Source organism: Phocoena phocoena, chromosome 4, assembly GCF_963924675.1.
Source record: "Phocoena phocoena chromosome 4, mPhoPho1.1, whole genome shotgun sequence".
NCBI classification, from domain to species: domain Eukaryota; kingdom Metazoa; phylum Chordata; class Mammalia; order Artiodactyla; family Phocoenidae; genus Phocoena; species Phocoena phocoena.
In genome coordinates, this window is record NC_089222.1 from 8,267,625 (window position 1) to 8,289,781 (window position 22,157).

A 22,157-nucleotide genomic window follows, 5' to 3' on the forward strand; every position below is an offset into this window, starting at 1 on the left:
CCGGTCTGGAACAATTTACACCCAATTTTTGGCAGTGGTAACTTTGGGGAAAGGAAGATCTCTTCTTTTCCTCTACATACTTCTGTATTGTTTGAATATTTTAAAAAGGTGTCATTGGGTGTCTAATAAATACATAGAAGTACCTGTTTTTGTCAATAAAAGAAATAACATAAAATAATTAATCAATTCATAGACAAAATTAACAGACAGCAAATACACTTTGGAAGAAAAGAAGCTACTGAGAATCCATGTAGAGATAGACCCAACTGCTCCCTTGCAAAGTATTTCAGGAATATGTTTTCTCTATTTTTGCCTCTCTGGAAAGAAGTTGACCCTAAGTCACTTTTCTAAGGAGGTTTTCCTACAACCCTAATCACCAGTGGGCCTGAGGGCTGCATGTGGAGATATGAACACTCAGCCACCCTAAGAGAGATACCTGACCCCGCCCGGGAGCTGGAGCTGACAGGAGACTCAGGACTTGCTTGAAAGAACTGCCTCAGTAACCTTCCCACACTGACGTGGCATGGGTGTGATGCAGCTGCTGGGAGTGATCCGGCAGTACACCTGCATGTGTGGTGTGAAGGAATTACGGAATAAGGAATTCATTCTGGGGGACCTCCCTGGAGGTCCAGTGGTTAAGACTGTGCCCTTCCAATACAGGAGGTGTGGGTTTGATCCCTGGTTGGGGAACTAGGATGCCATGTGCCGTTCGCCACGGCAAAAAAAAAAAAAAAGAATTCATTGTTGAAATCTGACCTCACACAATTTGTGGAAGGAGCCGGGCAACTGAACATCTGGGAAAGGAAGCTGGAAGGACCAGAGGAGTCCGTAGCCAGTCTGAGAAGCCAAGGATATCCAGCCACTGAAGTAGGACCACAGAAGGCATGCTGATGGAGGAATCTGGAGGGAGTATTTGCCTTTGGGAGTCCGCTTGCTGGTGGATCTGGGGCTGCTGTTGGCAACGTAGAGGGAGCGAGGACAAGCTGGACCTGCTAGGCACCTCTGCATCTGGGATCATCTCATTGAACCATGGCAGCGTTCAGATGTATAGCCCCCAAATTCCTTTCTTGCAAGTCTAACCTGGAACCACACAGGGAAAAGGATTCTGGAAAACATACTTTCTAGCCTAACCAAGTTAATTGTGGGAGATGATTCTGGAGGAAAGGTGGTGAGTTCCATTTTGGACATGTTAATTTGGGGTTGACTGGAATACGTGCTCGTGGTGATGTCCAGTAAGTAGTCGGGCTTGTCCAATCTTCTTCAATATGCAAACAAGCTGTTCTAAGACTCTAGTTCTAATACAGGCCTGGGGTGAGAAAGTGGAAGGCCGCTGTGGATTAAGAACCTAGGAACTAAAGATATCGACCAGGAATAAAGTTAGCCTCAAGAAATACAGTGCAAAAAGCCCGTACCTTTCAAGCAGTGACTTGGGGCGGCAGGATGGGAGTGGGGATGGCGAGACTCTCCAGGGCAGGTAGGAAGGGGTGCTGGAGAGATGGCTTGAGATACCTTACCCCTGAGTGGGAAGACAACTGTACATTAATTGAGAGTCACTCTTTTCTTTTCTTTTCTTTTCGCGGTACACAGGCCTCTCACTGTTGTGGCCTCTCCCGTCGCGGAGCACAGGCTCCGGAGGCGCAGGCTCAGTGGCCATGGCTCACAGGCCCAGCCGCTCCACGGCATGTGGGATCTTCCCGGACCGGGGCACGAACCCGTGTCCCCTGCATCGGCAGACGGACTCTCAACCACTGCGCCACCAGGGAAGCCCACTCTTTTCATTTTTTAAGTCTTATTATGCAGGCATAAGGCAGTCTATTCAATGAATGATCCTTATTTCAGAAATTTCAAAGACAAGTTTGTTACTTAACACAATTTGTGACCTTATTGCTTCACAGTTCTTCAGAATCATAGAGTGAGTTCTGACTGAGGTTCCAGGTGATGTAGTAAACATTCCAAGCAGAGAGGTCCACCAGCAAGTCAGGGGACCCTCCCACCAGCATCACCACCATCACCACTATCACCCACCCCTCTACTCCTACCACTGTCAACACTAGCCAGGTTGGAGGAACAGAGGCTGGGAAAGGTGGTAAAGAGAGGGTAAAGGATGGTGGCAATCCCAAAGGAACATGGAAGTTAATAGCGCTTTCAGGTAACGTTTCTTCATTTGTATTGGATAACAAATGTAGTCAATGAACAATTATATCTGCAGTTTTCTTTTTCCTCCACTTTCTCAGTCATCAAATGAAACTTTGGCTTCCTGTTAGACTATGTACGTGGAGGAGTGGTATATTCCTCCGACTACCTTATACAAAAAGGGCTTCTGTCTCTCTCTCTCTCTCTCCTTTTATTCTGCTATATTTTTCATGATAGTACTTATCTCTGATATTATGTGTTTCTATGTTTCCTTTTTTTTTAATTATTATTATTATTTTTTGTGGTACGTGGGCCTCTCACTGTTGTGGCCTCTCCCGTTGCGGAGCACAGGCTCCAGACGCGCAGGCTCAGCGGCCATGGCTCACGGGCCCAGTCGCTCCGTGGCACGTGGGACCCTCCCGGACTGGGGCATGAACCCGTGTCCCCTGCATCGGCAGGTGGACTCTCAACCACTGCGCCACCAGGGAAGCCCCATGTTTCCTTTATTTACTGTCTGTCTTTCACATCAGAATACAAGTTTCATTACAGAAAATGCCTTTGTTCGCATCTCTATCCCAAGCAAATAAACCAGTACCTGGCAAATTGCAGACATCCAAGTGTTTGTTGAATGAATGAATGAATGAACGAATATATGAAGATGCATTACATTCTAAGAATGGCTCCACGTGAGAGAGAGTTGTATTATGGCTCTATATAGGAAAATAAAATTCTGATATAACTTTATTTTTATCTGATGACTCTAGGTCTAACTATAGAATTGGTATGCCTTATATATTGTCCCAACAGTTCTACAAGCCTCAGAATAACTGTATCCTTTATATGAATATTACCAAATAATAGCAATTTTAAAATATTTGACATACATTTTGGTCAGAGAGCTGAAAAGATTTGCCGGTACCCATTTTTTCCACTACTTCTCTGTGTGCCTGTCCACCTCCTCGGCTGGGTCGTCTTCATCCTTCTGCCTGCTAGCTGGTCATCCCTTTGGTTTGGCCTTGGAGCCCTTGCTGCTTTCTCAACTGAGCGTTTTTCTAGGTCGGCTTCTCAAGTGTCATGGTGCCATTCCTAGCCAGATGAAGTTTGGGCCCCTGGTTGAGCCCTGTCATGGGGCTCTGTCCTGGCTTCATCTGACCTGTCTGGTTCTTTGTATGAGCACATGGGTGGGACTACAGACTCCTCCCCTCATAGCTTCAAGGGCAAGACACCAGCCTTATTCGTAAGCTGTACTGTAGCTGTACAGTAGCTGGCCTGTTGTAGGTATTGAAGAAGTGAATGGATGCTGACTAAATACTGAAATATCGATGAGTGAGATTGCTAGAACTGGGGGGTTTGCTTTAAAATACTCCAGCAAAAATGAGTAAAATGAAATAACGTGGCTGAGGACACAGTGGAAACGAGAGTGAAAAAATGTTGGTAATGGTTGAAGCTGGTGATGGGTATATGGGGCCTCATTATATGTTTCCATTTCTGTGTGATTTAAAATTTTTCCATTAAAAAAAGAAACAAGTTTCTTTTAGATTCTTATGGTGGTTTTCTGCTGCTAAATCCAAATATTTGTACATTTTATAGACAACATTAATAAAATATATTGTTTTAATTAAGATAACTGAGTAAAGAAAAAGTTAAAAATAGAAAAACAAAACAAAAAAAGAAACCAAAATTGGTTGGTGAGGCAAAGCCAGGAAAGCTTGCTACTAGGCTAATAGTTCAATGAGCGTTTATGGAGGGGAAATTTGTAAATGAAATTTTACTGTAGGGATGAGTAGCTGTATCCAATAGAGTTGCGCACATCAGGGAATTAAATACACATAAGGAAAGGAGCAGACTAAATATACCCATATCGAATACAATTCATATATGAGTTGAGTTGAAGTTAGCTAATTTTTTAAAATTAAATTGAAGTATAGTTGATTTACAATGTTAAGTTTCTGCTGTACAGCAAAGTAATTCAGTTATACATATGTATACTTTTTAAATATTCTTTTCCATTGTGGTTTATCACAGGATATTGAATATAGTTCCCTGTGTTATACAGTAGGGCCTTGTTGTTTCTCTGTTTTATATATAGTAGTTTGTATCTGTTAATCCCAAACTCCTCATTTATCCCTCCCCCACCTCCTTTTCCCTTTGGTAACCATAAGTTTGTTTTCATTTTTTAAATTTATTTTATTGAAGTATAGTTGATTTACAGTGTTGTGTTAATTTCTGCTATACAGCAAAGTACTTCAGTTATATCAATATATAACTGAATATATTCTTTTTCGTATTCTTTTCCATTATGGTTTATCACAGGATACTGAATATAGTTCCCTGTGCTGTACAGTAGGACCTTGTTGTTTATCCATCCTATATATATAATACTAGTTTGCATCTGGAAGTTAGCTGGTTTTAAGATATCACATTTCATAAATATTTAAAGTCACTAACTTTGATTTTTCAGGTTTTAAAATATTTTGTAACCAAAGCATTTTTTTTCAGGTCTCTCATACCTCTTTCAAAGATCTCCTTTCAAAGATCTCCTGCCCTAGGAATTGCCCATAAAAATGGATACAAATGGCTTCATAGGCTGAGTACTGTTGTAGATGCTTCAGATAGGAAGGAGTGTAAGAAAGGATGTCTGCTTTCTGGAAATTTATTATCCAGCTCCTCTTCTTTCCTCAGGCCATACCTCTTTCCCTTTGCAGTCCTAAAAATTTCTGTCCTTACTATCCATTCTTTTCATCATTCTGCTTGGTTTTGGCATCTCCCTTTCATTTTCTTGAGAACTCTTTAATTAGGACAAAAGCGTTTTTTAAAAATTATTGTATTTCAAAAAAAAAAAAAAAAATTATTGTATTTCTTTATATAATATTATATAAATAAAATTATTTTATTATTAGGACAAAATCAAATACAAAAATAATTATGCTTTATATTTGAAATCACATTCCTAGATCTCAAGGATATACCTTCACTTGCCTAGATAAAATATTGTGCTGAGTATTTGTTCTTAGAAGTCTAGCTGACTTTCTGGAGATTTTGCTGAATTCCATTTGGGGCTACACAGGCCAATCACCAATTCCTTAAGTACTTACTATGTGTTTTGGGGGGGAATCACAGAAAGAGGAATAAGAATATTCTAGGCCAATATAAAATCTCAAGGATCCAAAACAAATTGCAAAGATAGGGGCCTGCTTGAAGAGATTTTCAGTGCATCATTCCAGGCATGTAAATATCTTTTATCCTGTTTGCAGAGTGTTTTGGAAATCAAGGCAATTGTACACAAGAAAACTGACATATGATTCAGATGAGGGAGTCCCACTTACCTGGAGAAGAAAGCATTTTAAAAGGAAAAAGAAGAGACCATCACGAAGTGCAGGTCTACAATGAGATGATCACATTTCCCTGTTCCATATGCAAGCATGAAACGGACCTACCTGGAATATTCCTCCATAAAAAGCAGCATGTAGCTCTGGCTACATTGGGCTTTCAGTGGATGGATGGGAAGAAACCAGGGCTCTCAGAGATTGCTGATCAGAGGCGGTCCATCATTGCTAAACAATTGTCATCTTTTGCATTTACTGAAAAAATCTTACAGAGCATTAATAATGCTTCTGAGCTCCTTTGCAAGAAACAAATACCAGCATACTATAAGATTATTGATAACATTCCCAAGAGTTCAATATATCCTCAAAAAATCTGTCACCTATTAATTAAAGGAGCAGCCATTTGCGAAGACAGGAATTCTACCTGGAGAGCTGACATGAATGATAGATTCACTGTCGTGAATAATTTTGGCAACAAACCCAATGTGTGTTTTTTTGGTTTGTTTGATGGACATCACGGTGCCTCGGCAGCAGACTTGACATCAGTGGAACTCCCAGTTTTACTTCTCCACCAACTTTCCAGACTTGATCCTTCCTACCAAATGACCCCTGAAGAGCAAAAAGTAATCAATTCCTTTCACACAGTGTTTAGAGAAGACTACAGAGCTATAGAAGACACCTTCTCCTCCATAAAGAAAAAGACAAAAGCATTGAAAAGTGAGTATGAGAACATACACAAAGCCTTTGCAAAAGCATTTTGGAGAATGGACAGGCTTTTACGTCTTGGAAGGAAAGAAGTGTCCAGGGCTCGATGGAGCGGCTGTTCTGCAGTTACTTGCATATTGGAAGGCAACATTAAAAGTCCCAAAGCTAAGAAGTCTTTGAGAAGATCCAATGACCTTGATGCTTCTTTGGTCCCTTTCCAGGGGATGCCGAAAATAATTTCTGGAGTGCTACATATTGCAAACACTGGTATGTATATTGAATGGTACCAGGTTACACCTTAACATGTTTTATTCCTGGCAGCAAAACCTCTCTTGCTTCCAGAATTATCTAGTGACCTATTATCTAATGACTTACTAGTGCCTAGATATTTCACTGACCAATTTAAGAAATGACCAATAACCACAGTTTAAATGTAGATTTGCAGGCACAAAATGAATTGTAATTATGTCTCAAGGAGGCACGTACATGAAATAATGTGACCAAAACATGACGTTTTCTAAATGGGGTAGCAACACAGCTATTGATAAAGGCAAAGCAAATCTATTACATTTGCTCAGATCGGAATGAAACCAAAACATTTCCCACACTTCCCTTTTTCCGGAGAATGGAAAGTTCTTTGAGTGTTGTTAGTATAGCTGCTAAACTGGTCAGTTTTTCTGGTAACTAACATATTTGCAACAGGTCACTCTTGTGCTCACTGGCCAAGTTGCATCGATTTCATCTTAGGAAAAACAATCGTTCATGATTCAGTTTTATAGGCGTGTATTTCCTTCTCCAAAAATTTTGGCTGGATTCTTTTAATTTTATTTCAAGAAGCAATTCTTTTGACATGCTGTGCTAAAGTTCTAGCTAAGGAGCTTGCCAAAATCGAAAGCCCAGAGGTAAAACAGTTTTAGCCAAGTTAACCTGAGTTCCATGCTCATTTCCATGAGATGCTTAACTAGGGTTCCACCACCCCTTGGTAGAATTATTATTAATGACAGTGTCCACTTACTGAATATTGCGCACAGAGTAATTTCTCATGTAGTCTTCCAAGAACTCTGATATCTAAAGATATCTAAGTATTGTTTTAAAAAATATATATTCGACATGTAACATTGTGTAAGTTTAAGAAGCAAAACATGTTAATTTGATACATTTTTATATTGTAACATGATTGCCATTGTGGTGATAATTACCACTTCTATCACATTACATAATCATCATTTCTTTATAGTGGTTGAAAAAATTAAGTTCTAGTCTCTTAGCAAGTTTGATGATTAAAATATATACGTTCTCTCTGTTCCCAATATTGTGCATTAGACCTCTAAGACATATTTACTGCTCATTGCAAGTTTGGACCCTTAAACCACATCTGTACTCCTTCCCAACCCCTGCCGCCATTTCTAAGTGGTGTTGACCCAATTGTCCAGATGAGAAAATAGAAGCTCGGAGAGGTGAAATTATTTGTTCAAGGTGTCAGAGGTAATAGAAATTGGAGTTGGAAATCAAACTGCCTCTGAAGGGGGTTGCTTCCAGATTCTGAGGAGTCTGGGCCTCAGGGAGTGGGACTTTGGCCCACACCAGGGCCAGATATACTCACCAAGACCATTACAATGTCAAGGTCCCTGGAAGCCGGCCTGTTTCTGATCTAACTCTGGTTGTGAGCCCAAAATGAGAACACCAGATTAAGCAATACCATGGAGCCAAGTGCAATGCCAATTCCCTTGGAGCATTTGCCATTTCTCAGGCCCTACCCTGAGGTTCCAAAGTGCTTCAGAGCAGGCCTACTTCATGGATGGAGAGTTTTCAGATTTCAAACTAATCTGGGAACTGACCCATATCCTTGGACTTTGGACCTCTATTAGAAAATATCATTTGATATCATGGATCCTGGGAAATTAAAGGAAAATATACGAGATACTCAATAAGTAGATACTATCATCAAATGTTCACTTTACTATGATTCATTACTTCCAAGCCCACTGTTGTTTGGCAGGTTCTAATTTCCAGGTCAAACATTTTTTTGGATCTAATTTACAGGCTTACATACATAACTGTGTTAAAATGTTTTCATTTGGGCATCCTTCATTCTAATAGAAACAAATAAGTAGGGGGAAAAAATCCAACTTGTGAAAGGGAGGTCCTGATTTATGATACAAAAGTGCTCCTAAAAGAAAGTAATTTAAATGAGTTACAAAAAATAAATGTTCACACAAATTTATCAAGGGCATGTTTTGTATTTTATAAAACAAGACCTATAAAGATAGCAAGGGAATTCATTTTTCTTGTTTAAAATTTGTCAAATACCAGTATCATCACAACTCTGGAATTAAAACCAAGAAAAAAACTCCACCTCACTTTATAATGAAACATTAGTGTGGTGATACAGTCATTGAATAAGTGTTGAATTTGTGCATGTGGAAAAAGGTCCTTCCAAACAGACATTCCTGACTTTTTGTTCTTAGTACTTCTCATTTATATTGCATTTTATCACTTCTCCTGTTGCTCTCTTATTTTACTTCACTTAATCCTCACAGGATTAAAACTCAAACATATTGATACAGCATACATAATTACATTTTTTTCACAATATCAAATAAACCACAAATTTTTACATTTCTAATTAACCAATTACACTTTTTTCACATCAAATAAACCACAAATTTTTACACTTCTAATTAACCACACGAGTTCCTTATAAACATATGGGATTCTTATTTGATCCCTTAAATCCTTTTCCCCAATGATTTTATATTTAATAGCTTTGTTGAGACACAACTCACAAAGCACACAGTTCATCCAGGTAAAGTCTACAGCTCAATGATTTTTAGTATATTCACTGATACAGCCTTTTCTCCCCATCTTTTTATCTTTGAATCAAGTGTCTTCTTAGAGAACATATAGTTGGATCTTGTTTGTATTCATTTACTGTTGTACAGTAAATGTTTGTTACAAATTTAAAATTTGTTACAAATTTACCATAGATTTGGTGGCTCACACAACAGAAATTTATTCTCTTACAGTTCAAGAAGTTCTAAACCAGCATAACTGGCCCAATGTCTTCATGGCAGTGCTCCCTCCAGAGGATGTGGGAAAGAATTTGTTCCCTGCTCCTTCCACCTTCTGCTTGGCTGCCAGTATTCCTTGGGTTGTGGCCACATCACTCTGATCTCAAATGTGCCTCCATGTGCACATTTCCTTCTTCTGTGTCTGTAGCCAAATCTCCCTCTTGTGGTTGAATTTAGAACCCACCCAGACAATCCAGTGTTAAGCATCTCGGGATCATTAATCACATCTTCAAAGTCTTTGCCATATAAGGTAACATTTACAGGCTCCAGAGATTAGGTTCTGATATCTTTGGGGATTTTATTCAGCCAGCCACCATGTTTGTTTGTTTGTTTTTCCATTCTGCCAAACGTTGCCTTTTGATTCAAGTATTTAATTCATTTACATTTAAGGTAATTAATTATATGGTAGGATATATGTCTGACATTTTGCTGTTTGTTTCCTATATATACATCTTTTGTTTTTCTATTCCTCCATTACTGCTTTCTTTTTTTTCCTCAACTAAGATTAGTCATCCTTTTTTTAAAAGTTTAATTTTATTTATTTTTTTATACAGCAGGTTCTTATTAGTCATCCATTTTATACACATCAGTGTATACATGTCAATCCCAAGCTCCCAATTCATCACACCAACCCCCCCCACCCCCCGCCGCTTTCCCCCCTTTGTGTCCATATGTTTGTTCTCTACATCTGTGTCTCAATTTCTGTCCTGCAAACCAGTTCATCTGTACCATTTTTCTAGGTTCCACATAATGCGTTAATATATGATATTTGTTTTTCTCTTTCTGAATTACTTCACTCTGTATGACAGTCTCTAGATCCATTCACATCTCAACAAATAACTCAGTTTCATTCCTTTTTATGGCTGAGTATTATTCCATTGTATATATGTAACACATCTTCTTTATCCATTCATCTGTCGATGGGCACTTAGGTTAGTTCCATGACCTGGCTATTGTAAATAGTGCTGCAATGAACACTGGGGTGCATGTGTCTTTTTGAATTATGGTTTCTCTTTTTGAATTATGGTTTTCTCTGGGTATATGCCCAGTAGTGAGATTGCTGGATCATATGGTAATTCTATTTTTAGTTTTTTAAGGAACGTCCATACTGTTCTCCATAGTGGCTGTATCAATTTACATTCCCACCAATAGTGCAAGAGGGTCCCCTTTTCTCCACACCCTCTCCAGCATTTGTTGTTTGTAGATTTTCTGATGATGCCCATTCTAATTGGTGTGAGGTGATACCTCATTGTAGTTTTGATTTGCATTTCTCTAATAATTAGTGATGTTGAGCAGCTTTTCATGTGCTTCTTGGCCATCTGTATGTCTTCTTTGGAGAAATGTCTATTTAGGTCTTCTGCCCATTTTTGGATTGGGTTGTTTGTTTCTTTAATATTGAGCTGCCTGAGCTGTTTATATATTTTGGAGATTAATCCTTTGTCCAATGATTTATTGGCAAATATTTTCTCCCATTCTGAGGGTTGTCTTTTCGTCTTCTTTATGGTTTCCTTTGCTGTGCAAAAGCTTTGAGGTTTCATTAGGTCCCATTTGTTTATTTTTGTTTTTATTTCCATTACTCTAGGAGGTGGATCAAAAACAATCTTACTGTGATTTATGTCAAAGATTGTTCCTCCTATGTTTTCCTCTTAGAGTCTTATAGTGTCTGGTCTTACGTTTAGGTCTCTAATCCATTTTGAATTTATTTTTGTGTATAGTGTTAGGGAGTGTTCTAATTTCATTCTTTTACATGTAGCTGTCCAGTTTTCCCAGCATCACTTATTGAAGAGACTCTCTTTTCTCCATTGTATATCCTTGCCTCCTTTTTCATAGATTAGTTGACCATAGGTGTGTGGGTTTATCTCTGGGCATTCTATCTTGTTCCATTGACCTATGTTTCTGTTTTTGTGCCAGTACAATGTTGTCTTGATTACTGTAGCTTTGTAGTATTGTCTGAAGTTAGGGAGTCTGGTTCCTCCAGCTCCGTTTTTTTTTCCCTCAAGACTGCTTTGGCTATTCGGGGTCTTTTGTGTCTCCATACAAATTTTAAGATTTTTTGTTCTAGTTCCATAAAAATTACCATTGGCAATTTGATAGGGATCACATTGAATCTGTAGATTGCTTTGGATAGTATAGTCATTTTCACAATATTGATTCTTCCAATCTAAGAACATGGTATATCTCTCCATCTCTTGGTATCATCTTTAGTTACTTTCATCAGTGTCTTATAGTTTTCTGCATACAGGTCTTTTGTCTCCCTAGGTAGGTTTATTCCTCTTGTCTCCCTAGGTAGGTTTATTCTTTCTGTTGCAATGGTAAATGTGAGTGTTTCCTTAATTTCTCTTTCTGATTTTTCATCATTAGAGTATAGGAATGCAAGATATTTCTGTGCATTAATTTTGTATCTTGCAACTTTACCAAATTCATTGATTAGTTCTAGTAGTTTTCTGGTGGCATTTTTAGGATTCTCTATGTATAGTATCATGTCATCTGCAAACAGTGACAGTTTTACTTCTTCTTTTCATACTTGTATTCCTCTTATTTCTTTTTATTCTCTGATTGCCGTGGCTAAGGACTTCCAAAACTATGTTGAATAATAATGGTGAGAGTGGACATCCTTGTCTTGTTCCTGATCTTAGAGGAAATGCTTTCAGTTTTTCACCATTGAGAATGATGTTTGCTGTGGGTCTGTCATATATGGCCTTTATTATGTTAAGGTAGGTTCCCTCTATGCCCACTTTCTGGAGAGTTTTTATCATAAATGGGTGTTGAATTTTGTCAAAAGCTTTTTCTGCATCTATTGAGATGATCATATGGTTTTTCTTCTTCAATTTGTTAATACGGTGTATCACATTGATTGATTTGTGTATATTGAAGAATCCTTGCATCCCTGGGATAAATCTCACTTGACCATGTTGTATGATCCTTTTAATGTGTTGTTGGATTCTGTTTGCTAGTAGTTTGTTGAGGATTTTTGCATCTGTATTCATCAGTGATATTGGTCTGTAATTTTCTTTTTTTGTAGTGTCTTTGTCTGGTTTTGCTATCAGGGTGATGGCGGCCTCTTAGAATGAGTTTGGGAGTGTTCCTCCCTCTGCTATATTTTGGAAGAGTTTGAGGATAGGTGTTAGCTCTTCTCTAAATGTTTGATAGAATTCACCTGTGAAGCCATCTGGTCCTGGACTTTTGTTTGTTGGAAGGTTTTTAATCACAGTTTCAATTTCATTACTTGTGATTGGTCTCTTCATGTTTTCTATTTCTTTCTGGTTCAGTCTTGGGAAGTTATACCTTTCTAAGAATTTGTCCATTTCTTCCAGGTTGTCCATTTTATTGGCATAGAGTTGCTTGTAGTAATCTCTTAGGATGCTTTGTATTTCTGAGGTGTCTGTTGTAAATTCTTTTTCCTTTTCTAATTTTACTGATTGGAGTCCTCTCCCTCTTTTTCTTGATGAGTATTATTTTGTATTAGATAGTTTCTAGTACATCATTTTAATTCCTGTATTTCTTTTACTATATATATATATATATATATTTTTTTTTTTTTTTTTTTTTTTTTGCGGTATGCGGGCCTCTCACTGCCGTGGCCTCTCCGGTTGTGGAGCACAGGCTCTGGACGCACAGGCTCAGCGGCCATGGCTCACGGGGCCCAGCTGCTCTGCGGCATGTAGGATCTTCCCGGACTGGGGCACGAACCCGCGTCCCCTGCATTGGCAGGCAGACTCTCAACCACTGTGCCACCAGGGAAGCCCCCTCTTACTATATATATTTTTAAAATATATATTTTTAGTGGCTATTCTGAGGATTTAATAAAATCTTAACTTAAAAACAATTTGGCTTGCATTAATGCCAACTTAACTTCAAGATATATATGGCATCTTTGCTCCACTATAGCTCTATTTCCTGCAGCCTTCTTTTTACTTTATAGAATTACATCTTTACACATTACAAGCCTATAAAGTTTTATATTATTGTTTTATGTAGCTTTCTTCTAAATAAGACAGGAAAATAAAAGTGTTAAAAATAAAATACATTTTTTACTGTTTTATATTTACCTATATACAGTTGACTCCTGAACAACATGAGTTTGAACTGTGTGGGTCCCCTTATATGCTGAATGTTTTCAATAGTAAACACACTATTACAGAATCCATGGTTGACTGAATCTGTGAATATGGAACTGCAGATATGGAGGGCTGTCTATTGGACTTGAATAACCACAGATCTGTTGTGTCCTGAACAGTGCTCCCCAGATACTGAAAGACAACTGTAGTTACCTTTCTTTTTTTGTGTGGGTTTGAGTTACAATCTAGTGTTTTCACTTTTGCCTGAAAGACTCCCTTTAGCATTTCTTGTATGGAAAGTCTACTAATGATGAATTCTCTCAGTCTTTTTAAACTGGGAATGTGTTAATTTTTTCATTTTTAAAAGGATAGTTTTGCTTTTTTTTTTTTTTGCGGTACACGGGCCTCTCACTGTTGTGGCCTCTCCCATTGCGGAGCACAGGCTCCGGACGTGCAGGCTCAGTGGCCATGGCTCATGGGCCCAGCCGCTCTGTGGCATGTGGGATCTTCCTGGACCGGGGCACAAACCCGTGTTCCCTGCATCAGCAGGTGGACTCCCAACCACTGCACCACCAGGGAAGCCCTATTGATAAATTTTAAAACATTTTTCATGCAGTTAATTCTAATGCCTAGACTTCCTCACGGACAGCTTCTATTGACTTTCTTTCCTGTATATTGGCTATGCTTTCATTACTGTTTCATTACTCTCTCATTACTCTTTTTTTGTTGAAAACTGGACATTTAAAATAATATAGATGCCCTCCCTCTCCAGGGTTTGTTGTTGCTACTGTTTTGTGACTTTTATGAACTAATTCTGTAGAGTCTATATTCTGTCATGTGCAGACAAAAAGCCTGTGCTTGGTTATCTTAGTGTTCAGCTAAGGACTAGATGGAGATTTCCTTATATACCTACTACTAATAGCATGTCTTCCAGTCTTTGCTGAGGCTCTGACTTTTTTGAGGCTTGTCTTGTAAAACATGGCAGGCAGTTTAAAATTCTGCCTATGCTTTTACTTCCTACTTGTGTTAATCATCAAGATTAGTCACAGGGCTTCCCTGGTGGCGCGGTGGTTGGGAGTCCGCCTGCCGATGCAGGGGATGCGGGTTCGTGCCCCGGTCCGGGAGGATCCCGCGTGCCGCGGAGCGGCTGGGCCCGTGGGCCGTGGCCGCTGGGCCTGCGCGTCCGTAGCCTGTGCTCCGCGGCGGGAGAGGCCACAGCGGTGAGAGGCCCGCGTACCGCAAAAAAAAAAAAAAAAAAAAAAAAGATTAGTCACAGGTGAGAAATTAAGGCTTGTTCAGGTCCTGGGCATGTATACAGCCTGCACATGTGCATGCTTTTCTGTTTCCCCAAGAGTATGTTTGAGCTTTTCAAAACCCTCTATAAGTTCTCATTCTTCAGCTCTTTCTTATATTTTTTGCAGTAGTCTCTTAGGATGCTTTGATCCTCTTGTCATCCCCAGATGCTTTCACTGCCTCAGGCAAGTGTGATTTTAAACAATTGCTGCTGATTGGTTTTGGCAAACACACTGAGGATGAGTTATTTGCATGGAGTAAGCTCTGAGTCAAGTCAAATGATGACAAGATTTGAGAATGGAGCTTTCCTCAGGGACTTGCAAGATAGTTCACATAAAGACAATTCTCCGGGGATAGATAATTTTAGGGAGGTCTAAAGCCATCCTTTCTCCTGCAGAGGCTGCTAGACTGTTGATTGCAGAGCTAGCATCACTATAAAACGTTTGGTTTTCAAGGCTACTGCAGAGCTGAAGACAAGTGGTTGGAAGTAGGCCAAGTTACAAGGACATGACCACTTGGTTTTACCTACTTTGTTTCTCTTCAATGTTTCTCAGATTTTTGCAAGCCTTTGGTTAATTTCCAGCATTTTAGAAAAGTTGACTTTAACAATTCTTGTCAGTGTTCTCATTCCTTTTCCTGAGGAGTAGATTTTCAGAGATCCTTACTCTGCAATATCTAATCTTTTCTTCTGCAATATTGAACCTGCTGTTAATCACATCCAGTGTACTGTTCATTTTAAATTTTGTATTTTCATCTTCAGAAGTTTGATTTTTAAAATTATCTTCCATGTCTGAATTTAACTTTTTGAACACAGGCAATGCACTTATAACATTGAGAGTTCTTGCCTACTAATTCCAACATCTGCATCAGTTCTGGGCTGGTTTCAATTGATTTTTCATTGTATTATGGGTAGTATTTCCCTGCTTATTTGCATGCTTGCTGTTTTTAGTTTCTTAGGGCTGCCATAACAAATTAGCCGAAACTTGGCAGCTTAAAACAACGAAAATCCATTCTCACAGTTCTGGAGGCTAGTTGACCAAAATCAAGGTGTTTGCAAGGCCATATTTCTTTCCTCCACTGTTCAGCATCAGTTTGAAATAGTCCATTATTCTGGCAGTCTGCGTGGTGGGTGAGAGGCATATATTTATTTTTGGTTCAATGTTGCAGTGAGGGCGTGGTTCTTTGGGCTCCTAGCTTTGTTGGGGAGAACCACTAGTTTTCCCCACCTTGAACAAGCCCTAGGTTTTGTTTCCTGTTCCATAACCCCGTGAAAAGTCTAAGCTCAGTTATTCAGCTCAATAAATGCTCTCAGGTAAAAACTGGCTTTTGCTCTTGGCATACTCTGGGATTCAGCCATTATTCTTTTGATGGGAGAATTCTTTACTTTCTTACTAGCTCAACAATGTACATGACTTAAAAGTATATACATTATCCAGGATATTTTCCTATTCTCAGTGGGAGTCAATCCAAGACCCACACTGGCACATTACTGCTCCTTTGTAATATTTGAGTGTTTTAGTGTATCTGCTATTGCAGTATCTTTATGTCTAGATTATACATATTTGTTAATACCTTCTTTTAATGAGGCCCCAGAAACTACCTTTTTTTCCTAGTGTCCTTGTTCTCTGTCCTGTGAGCTCACTCTAGCTCCAGAGGCCAAGGCATGACTTTACCCACTACTTCCCTATTACTCACAATTCTTTATTTGTTCCTCAAGCCCCCTTTCTTTTCTCTTCTTAAGGTTAACAATGACTCCTTTATCTAATCCTCACAACCTGTGAGGTAAGAATAATCCCATTTTAGTAGAAGCTTGAGGCTCACCAAAGCCTTATATATGGTTATATCATTAGTGAGCCAGAACCCATGTCCTTTAAAGTCTCATTACTTCAAATGAACACCAGCAGCTTCCTGCTTCTAAGGTGTCCCTTCATTCTTATGTGTCTTCACCTTCCTCATTCACAACTGATGCTGTGTACGCAGATCTTTTAATTTGTTGTGATTTTCCTATCTAGATGTGATTGTCCTTAGTGGTTAAATAAGTTGCTTTTAAAATTACTTCCAGCCCCATCTTTTCCCCCTAAAACCGAATTCAACTCCAGAATCACCTTAAGCAGGGGAAAAAAAAAAAAAAAAAAAAAAAATATATATATATATATATATACACACACACACATATACATATTCTTAAACAACACTGACCTTTTATAGACTTTTCCTTCCTCATCTCCCTTTTTTGGGGTATGTTGGTTTGTATATATGTGGACTCACATATATACAAACTGGATTCTGAGAATATAATCAACAAATATTTGACAGATAGTTGAGACTGATGTGTGAAGTACTGTTAGGCTCCAGTTGGAAAATGGTGAACTTGAGTTTCATGCTCACACATCTTACAAAACAATCAAAGGAATCTTTTGAACATACAGTGAAAACTAGCTCCACATCAATAAGGCTCTCATGCTAATCACCAGTAGGAAGAGTCAATACATGGCACCCATGCTTACAATTTCAGCCTTTTGCCAAAATTAGAATCCTGAAAAAAACTGGATGTAAGTTGTTTTCCTAACCTCATCTACAGGTGTTTCTACTATGCTTCCATTTTAGGGATACTTCACTAGGGTTTAAATTTCCTGTTTATGCTGCTTTTCAACTGCTCCCTTTTCTTTCTCCAATAACTATTTCCTCATTTCGCAAGTTCCAAGTTCTTGCTCCCTACTCCCTTAAGCCTATAACTCTTTTTAAGGATTTTCTTATAGTGTTTTTTTAAATGGGTCTGAAATGAAACATTCATAGCTTCATCTCAATCTCTTTTGGATACTCTCTTCAGCTGCTTTTCCCCTTCATGGAACAGAAAGGAAAATAACCTTTGTCAAGCGTCTACTTATTAAATTACCTTCTTAAACTCGACAAAAAATACTGCAGGTGGTAAATTGTTATGGAAATAAAGTGACTTAATGAAAGTCACACAGACAAAACTGGGATTGAAGTACCAAGTAGCAAGCTCTCAAGACTTTCCTCTTCCCCATGCTGCTGCTTCTAAGCCAAGCCATCTTTTTATCCAGGGCACTCGTGCACCTTAGGGATGTTTCCTTTTCTCATCACCATGTAACATTTCTCTTACTCTTTCCTCCAGTCCTTTCCTAAAACTTCCGTTTAAATGACCTTCATGGCCCCATCTGGAAAAAAAAAAAAAAAAGATCTTGCTCATTCAGATCTAGAATTCCGTTTGGGATTGATTCTAGAGGTCATTCTGAAGTTGACGGGGACACTCCTTTTCACAAACTAGAGACAACCCAGCAATTGCAGAAGGCAGTTATGTCATTGCCTTCTGCATAAGGAACACTTTGCCTGACTATACGTGTCATCTATTTTATTATTTATTTTATTGCTGAGTTGGGTCTTTGTTGCTGCGCACAGGCTTTCTCTAGTTGCGGCGAGTGGGGGCTATTTGTGGCAGTGTGCAGGCTTCTAATTGCGGTGGCTTCTCTTGTTGTGGAGCACTGGCTCCAGGTATGCGGGCTTCAGTAGTTGTGGCTCGTGGGCTCTAGAGCAGGCTCGGTAGTTGTGGCGCACAGGCTTAGTTGCTCCTCAGCATGTGGGATCTTCCTGGCGCAGGGCTCGAACTCATGTCCCCTACATTGGCAGGCGGATTCTTAACCACTGCGCCACCAGGGAAGACCCCATACGTGTCATCTTAAAAAGGCTTAAATATCATCTCAAAGCAGTTCATTTTAGTTCCCATTAATGTCCTTAAACATGTTGCCCTTCCAGTAACACTGTTCCTTTTTTTTTTTTTAATTGGAGTACAGCTGATTTACAATGTTGTTAGTTGCAGGTTCCACTTTTGTTTGATAACATTTTTCCGAACAGCACCATCTCTCCAACTACTGAAAGCTGGTAACTTTATGTCTAGGAATTTGAATACTCATTTATGCTCAGATTCATTATGTTTTTGTGTAAAGGTCTTCTTCATCACAGTTCACTGCTTATTCTCATTTCCTCCAAACAGATATTATAGGACCCCTTCTTTAAAGCCAATCTCTCAAACTGTCATGTCTTGCTCCTCTCTCTTCCTTCAGTTCTCCAAGACACATGGATATACAGTGTTATTTTTAAATCTCCCTCCAATTTCCGATCTTCCTTGAAGCTCTTTGTTCATCATTCTATTCTAGCTTTCAGCTTAATGCAGACAACCACTTTCAACAACCCCGATTGCAGCTGACAGCACATGCAACCCGAGGTCCAGGAAATACAACTATTAACTCTGCATATCCACTTTTTCCCCATTTCTATTCCATTGATACTCTTCCAGGGCCTCGTATCATCCTCTATTTCCTGAGCTATGCACGAATAGTTGAGAAACACTGGGTACTTCCCCTTCATTTTCTTCTTCCTTCATGCAAATTCACAAAGGTTAAGGATGTGAGTTAGTCAGAAGGCACCATTTATCAGGATGAATCAACTGTCCAAGTAATTAAATAACTCAAATCAGATAGCAAGTCAATGGCAGGGCAAAACCTGCAGCCATTACTTACTGTCCTCATTTTCTAGAAAATTTTATTGTGCTGAGCTTAGGGGATGTTCACAATAATAAAATCAATGAAAATGGCATTTCCTACTCTGTAGCACAGCAATTAAAAAAAAAAAGGCAAACAGTAGTACCTAAGATGTTTACCAAGCTCTCTGCAGAGGCAACTAAAATCAAAATACCAACGTATTACCCTTCCACTGTAACTACATAATCACATTAAATGCTTTTCAAATCACACAGAAGAAACACAATGCTTTTTCTTTTTGCTGAGTGAGCTTTGGCTTGCTACATGCAAATAAAACATTTAGAAGTCAGTGGATTGACTATTCTGAGCCCCTGTGTTTCCAGAGCTATGGTCGCACTATTTATATGTGTAGGTACACAAACAAAGAAATTTTCTAATTTAAAAGAGGAACTGAACCATATGTTCTCCTAAGAGAACAATTCAGTCTACCCAGTTGGCATGTTCAATACCAACCCATGCTGCTTTGCTGGTACAATAATTTAAAACTCAGCAGAAGTCAAGAATTATTTTACTGATTTCTCTTCTGCAGAGTGTAAACAGAGTGACCAGCAAAAAAGTTAACAGAATATATTAATAACCAAACCGCAAATAAGAGGTCATTCAGTTTTGAGGACTATCATATATACAGCTATCAGGTTTCCAAAATATTTTCCACACAGTCATCTTTTGGTCCCATCCAATAACTCAGATATTAACAATTGCCATTATGTAAATGAGCCAACAGGCTGACTCTATGCCTGACACTAATGCTTCACCAGCTCAGGCTCTGTCCAACATATTAGGTGTGTGAACCTTACCTTCTGAAACCTAAATCCCTTTACCTAAAACGTTAGGGGATTAGAAATGAAGACCTGCAACAACAAAATTCTGATTCCAGGTACAGTGCCATGTTTGAAATCAGAATATTCTAACGTAAATTTTGCCTATGATTCCAGCAATATTAACTCTCATAGGTGTTATAAATATACAATTATGTTCCTAAAAACTTGGGAAAGTCAATTTTTCCTAACAAACTAAAGGATTCTGAGTCCTTTTTCATATAGCAAAGAAAATTTTGGTAATACAACCATCCTTCAATCTGTTCAGAGCATTATGTTAAGATTTTCTTAAGATTTTAATAAAGCACACATCATAGGTTCATCTGAATCATGAACAAACTACAATCAGATTTTTAATACCTCAGTTTTCAATCAAAGGGTTTAATGTTGGTTAGCTATTAACCATTTAATACATTAATAACACGTATTTTTCTTCACGAGGCTGACAATTTCTTTTTAACACACATAACAAACCTAATAAGATGGACATTAACAGTGGCTTTCTAATTTTTTAATCACCCATACCTATAATATATTCAGGTTTTAACTTTGACCAGTTAAAAATTTACCTAACTGCACTCTTAGAAAAAAATCAAAGTTTGTACTTTTAATTGAAAAGGCATTTATTAAAACATTTTTAAAATGTCTGCTCTATGGAATATATGTTGGTTATAAAAAAGTTCAATTCTTGATTCTACAAATATGTAACACTCAGAAGCTGCTTCATAAAAAAATTACTTATTTTTCATTATCTGTAGTTATTTTAGTACTAAATTCAGTATTTTAAACACTAAATTGCTTAAAAATGAGGAATAAATTAGCCCCCCCATTTGAAATCTGAATTACTGTAAATCTTCTAATAATGATATCAATACTACATATATTTTAAAAATATTTTTGAGCGGCCTGATTTCTATTTATGAAGTTAACAGCATGCTTTGATATAAATGGTTATAAATCTCGAGGATCAATTTTTAAAAATAATCTTTTAGGTAATGTGCAAGCAGTCTTATGCAGAAATGGGAAAGGCTTCTGCCTAACCAAAGAACACACTACACGAAACACAGATGAAAGAAGAAGAGTACTTCAGAATGGAGCAATAATTAGTTCACATGAACCATACGGGCTCCTACAAGGGCAAACAAAAACCACACGAGGACTTGGATTTCATGGAAATCTCAAACTGAAAAAATTCATTATCCCAGCACCTCAAACTATTTCTGTGCCTATAGATGACTTATGTCAATTCCTTATCTTAGCTACTAATGGACTCTGGGAAGTTCTGGATACAAAGGAAGTCACTGCACTGACAATGACAGCTTTTCAAGTATATAAAGAAGCACAGTGTTCTATCACAGGAAACAAATTGTCACCATCCAAAGGGTCTCTGCTTTTCCCAATCGATGAACAAAACACATCTAAACCAGAAACTAACATCCACATAGTGTTTCAGTGCAAATCTGAAGAACGTGTGTCAACTATAAATTCAAGAGAACATTTGTCAGATTCAAAATATTCTATTCGTAACCTTAAAAATATAGGAACATTTCCACCAAAAATGACTAAGCGTGATCCTTGCAGTGAGAAAGAAACTGATGGACCAACCAGTGTAGATGGTGTGCCAAAAGACTCAAGTGAAAAAGAGAAAGGATCATGCACTAAGAGTTTCTATGGAGGTGCTGCTGAGTATATCAGCCGTGAACTTGTAAGTGCTGCTTTGGCGGCTGGCTCCAGAGACAACATTACAGTCATGGTCACACTTTTCAATGGAAGCGAGTATCTCCAGAGAGCAAAAACATGAAGACAATTCTTCAGTGAACCAGATGCTAGGATAACATCAACACCACACAAATCATTTTTAAGAATGTAGTAAAGGAAATATAAAAGCAGATTGTGGGTTATACAGTACCATTTATATATGTTCACCGTTTCATGCCAAAAAAGAGAAAAACCAGTACCTGCTTTTTGTACCACTTTATTCCAACCTGAGCACCTCAATATAAAACTAAACACTGGTGAACTGTTTTCCTTACTAATTTTGAATTACTGTAAATGTACAAGTTCTGCTAGCAGTTCAACATTTAAATAGATTAAATCATCTCTGACACATGGTAGATTTCATATAATGAAAATACCTAAAACAATTAGTGCAATATACTGAACTGATCAAAATAAAATGAACTTTGGAAAACAA

The 22,157-nt window shown here is 38.3% G+C and overlaps 1 protein-coding gene across 1 annotated transcript; it reads left to right on the top strand.

Moving 5' to 3' along the window:
- Positions 1–523: 523 nt before the first annotated feature.
- PP2D1 (protein phosphatase 2C like domain containing 1) lies at positions 524–21,764 on the top strand. The gene is given in 4 exon segments (XM_065876681.1): positions 524–663; positions 5,388–5,495; positions 5,497–6,431; positions 20,956–21,764. Coding segments are annotated over 4 exon segments (1,992 nt in total).
- Positions 21,765–22,157: the final 393 nt, after the last annotated feature.